The sequence below is a fragment of the Hakea prostrata genome, chromosome 5, assembly GCF_041222555.1.
Source record: "Hakea prostrata isolate BN-2017 chromosome 5, UWA_Hpros_2, whole genome shotgun sequence".
Lineage (NCBI taxonomy): Eukaryota > Viridiplantae > Streptophyta > Magnoliopsida > Proteales > Proteaceae > Hakea > Hakea prostrata.
In genome coordinates this window covers 1,810,758-1,813,370 of record NC_142604.1, presented here as the reverse complement: position 1 = coordinate 1,813,370, position 2,613 = coordinate 1,810,758, and the positions used below count along the sequence as shown (strand labels likewise).

General features: G+C 40.8%; 1 protein-coding gene across 1 annotated transcript; it reads left to right on the top strand.

Moving 5' to 3' along the window:
• The first annotated feature begins 898 nt into the window (after positions 1-898).
• GATA6 (GATA transcription factor 6) lies at positions 899-2,613 on the top strand. The gene is given in 4 exon segments (XM_089156158.1): positions 899-1,022; positions 1,024-1,053; positions 1,203-1,493; positions 1,601-2,613. Coding segments are annotated over 4 exon segments (1,131 nt in total). The 5' UTR covers positions 899-929; the 3' UTR covers positions 2,318-2,613.

Below are 2,613 nucleotides of genomic sequence, written 5' to 3'. Positions count from 1 at the left end.
AGTGGGTCCCACTTATGAAAAAGTTTTTTTTCTTTCTAAAAAGTTTTTTTTTACCGTGAGCCCCACAGGTTTTTGTGGTCAGGAAGCGATGGGAGTACAAACGGGTCCCAGATCCGGACTCGAAAAAGATTAGCTAGAAAAAATTTTCAAATTCATAAAGCCCCGATTTATAACAAAGAAGTGGGCGAAGGAAAAGTCTGATCTGGCGGCCTGAAGACACGTCGGTGCACCACTCAATACCGACAACCTGGATTCTTCGAACAGAAACTGCCAAATTAGAGTCGTCTTTTTATATTTAGACATGCTTACCATGAAGTTTACCCAAAAAACAAGAAGAAAAAAAAAAATCCCGATAAGATCCAATCTCATTTTACAGCTCACCATTACTTAATTAATTTAATATCGATCATCCTCTATTACCAAAAGAACCCTTGGAGCAAATCGAAGCCGAACCCACAGTAATGGGTATAAGTCAGTTGGCTCTAGCGGTTGGACCGGATGAATCAGAATCTGGTTGAATTGATTTTGGGCTATTATTAGACAAAATCGGAGCAGAACCCATTAAGTTAAACTTTGACTTTTGTTAATGGGATTAATTAATTTGGTCCGGTAAACCTATTCCAACCATGGATTTGAGGTATTAATATCTATCCTCTGATTTAATTCAGTTTAAATCAGTCCGGTCAAATTGGTCTGAAAATGGATTACCGTTGCCACGGATCGTCATGATTCAAAATTATAACGTTTTACATTTAATTTAAAATCTTAAATGCTTTCGTTTTATCTTCTAATCTTACCTAAAATATAACTGAAAAAGAACGAAACGACGCATGAAGAGGGAAAAGAAAGTTAAATTGTTATAGAAATTAAAGGATAAACCAGAAACGGGGGCACTTGCTTCGCCCACAGAATCTTTCTGCCGTCATTCAATGCTCACCCTTTTCTTTTCTTTGAATCCTTCAACTGCTAACCCCTCCTCTTTCTCTTCCTCTGTTTCTGTAACTGCTTCCTCTCCTCTTCTTCTCATCCTCTCTTTCATTTTCTCCAACCCAGGTAAATTAACCAACTTCTTGCGACAATAATATATTTTTGGGGAAGCACTTCTGGTCACTGTTCATGAAAATTGATTTTTTTTTTTTTCATGTCTAATAACACAAATTTCTGATTTTTTTTCTTTCATTTTTCTCTTTAATTAATTATAGACAAAACCAGGAATGGATAGCAAATGGGCACTGAAAGGAAGCTTTAGACCAGATTGTATGGGCGTTTTCATGAATTCCTCTTATCAGCAAGGCTTTGTAGGCGAGGATTGTGTTGAGGATGACGGGTTCGTGGACGATCTTCTGGATTTATCCAATGACGAAGTTGAAAAAGGGCTCGCTGAAGAACTTCAGGAAGAGAAGCTTTGCGCATCTGTTTCTTTTCAAGGAGAACAACCCTTTCCGGACAATTCAAATGCACCTAGCTTTTCAATTTACGAACTTAGCGTTCCGGTACCCTCTGCCTGCTTTCCCTGACTAAACCATGGAAATCCATAAAAAAGATGGGATTTTTTTCCTTCTAATTCGGGGTTTCTGATTTTGTTTTGAATGTTTTCCAGACGGATGATGTGGCGGACCTAGAATGGTTATCTCATTTTGTGGAGGATTCTTTCTCGGAATTCTCTGCAGCATACCCATTGTCCTCGAGCCTCTCAGAGAAATCGGTAAATGGAAATGAGAACCATTCTGAACCGGAAACTGCGAAAAACCCCTGTTTTCCGACGCCGGTGCCGTGCAAGGCTAGAAGCAAGCGTTCCAGAATAGGGGGACGAGTATGGTCTCTGGGTTCGCTTACCGAGTCGTCCTGCACTTCTTCGTCTTCAATTTCTTCGACCACGACTTCGTCGTCATCCTCTTCTACATCACCCTCTGTCTTCATTGAAAGAGGGCATAGCATTGACATGCTTTACTACCTTGGAAAACCGCCGGTGAATAAACAGAAGAAGATAAAGAAATTTCCGGCGGATGCCATCGGAGGTGAGAATGGAAGTGGCCAACAAGAAAGCGAAGACGAAGAAGGTAGGAGATGTAGCCATTGCCATGTCCAGAAAACTCCGCAGTGGAGAACAGGTCCTTTGGGGCCAAAAACACTCTGCAACGCTTGTGGGGTTCGTTACAAGTCCGGTCGTTTGTTGCCGGAATATCGTCCGGCTTGTAGCCCAACTTTTTCCAGCGATGTTCATTCAAATAATCACCGGAAAGTTTTGGAGATGCGGCGGAAGAAAGAGATAGATTCGCCGGAAACTGGGTTGGCTCCGGCTGTACAGAGCTTCTGAAGTTTCAGACAACTTCATTAATCGAAGCTGGTGGTTGGACCTAGACGGTTAGACCGCTATTTCAGTTTCCGGTTTGAATCATCCGATCCGACCAGAAAAATGTTAAGTTTCTATAATTTTTTTAAATGGTGGGTCAATGGATGAGTGGGAGTAGATATTTTTGTAGGCAAGTGATGTAATTTGGCTACTGGGCTCCAGTTTAGGTTGTTCTGGTGTAAAGAATCATTTTCTTTCATTTTTAAGACAAGAAAGGTGTTTATGTTCCCCTTAATTTATTCTCTCACTCTTTAGTTATT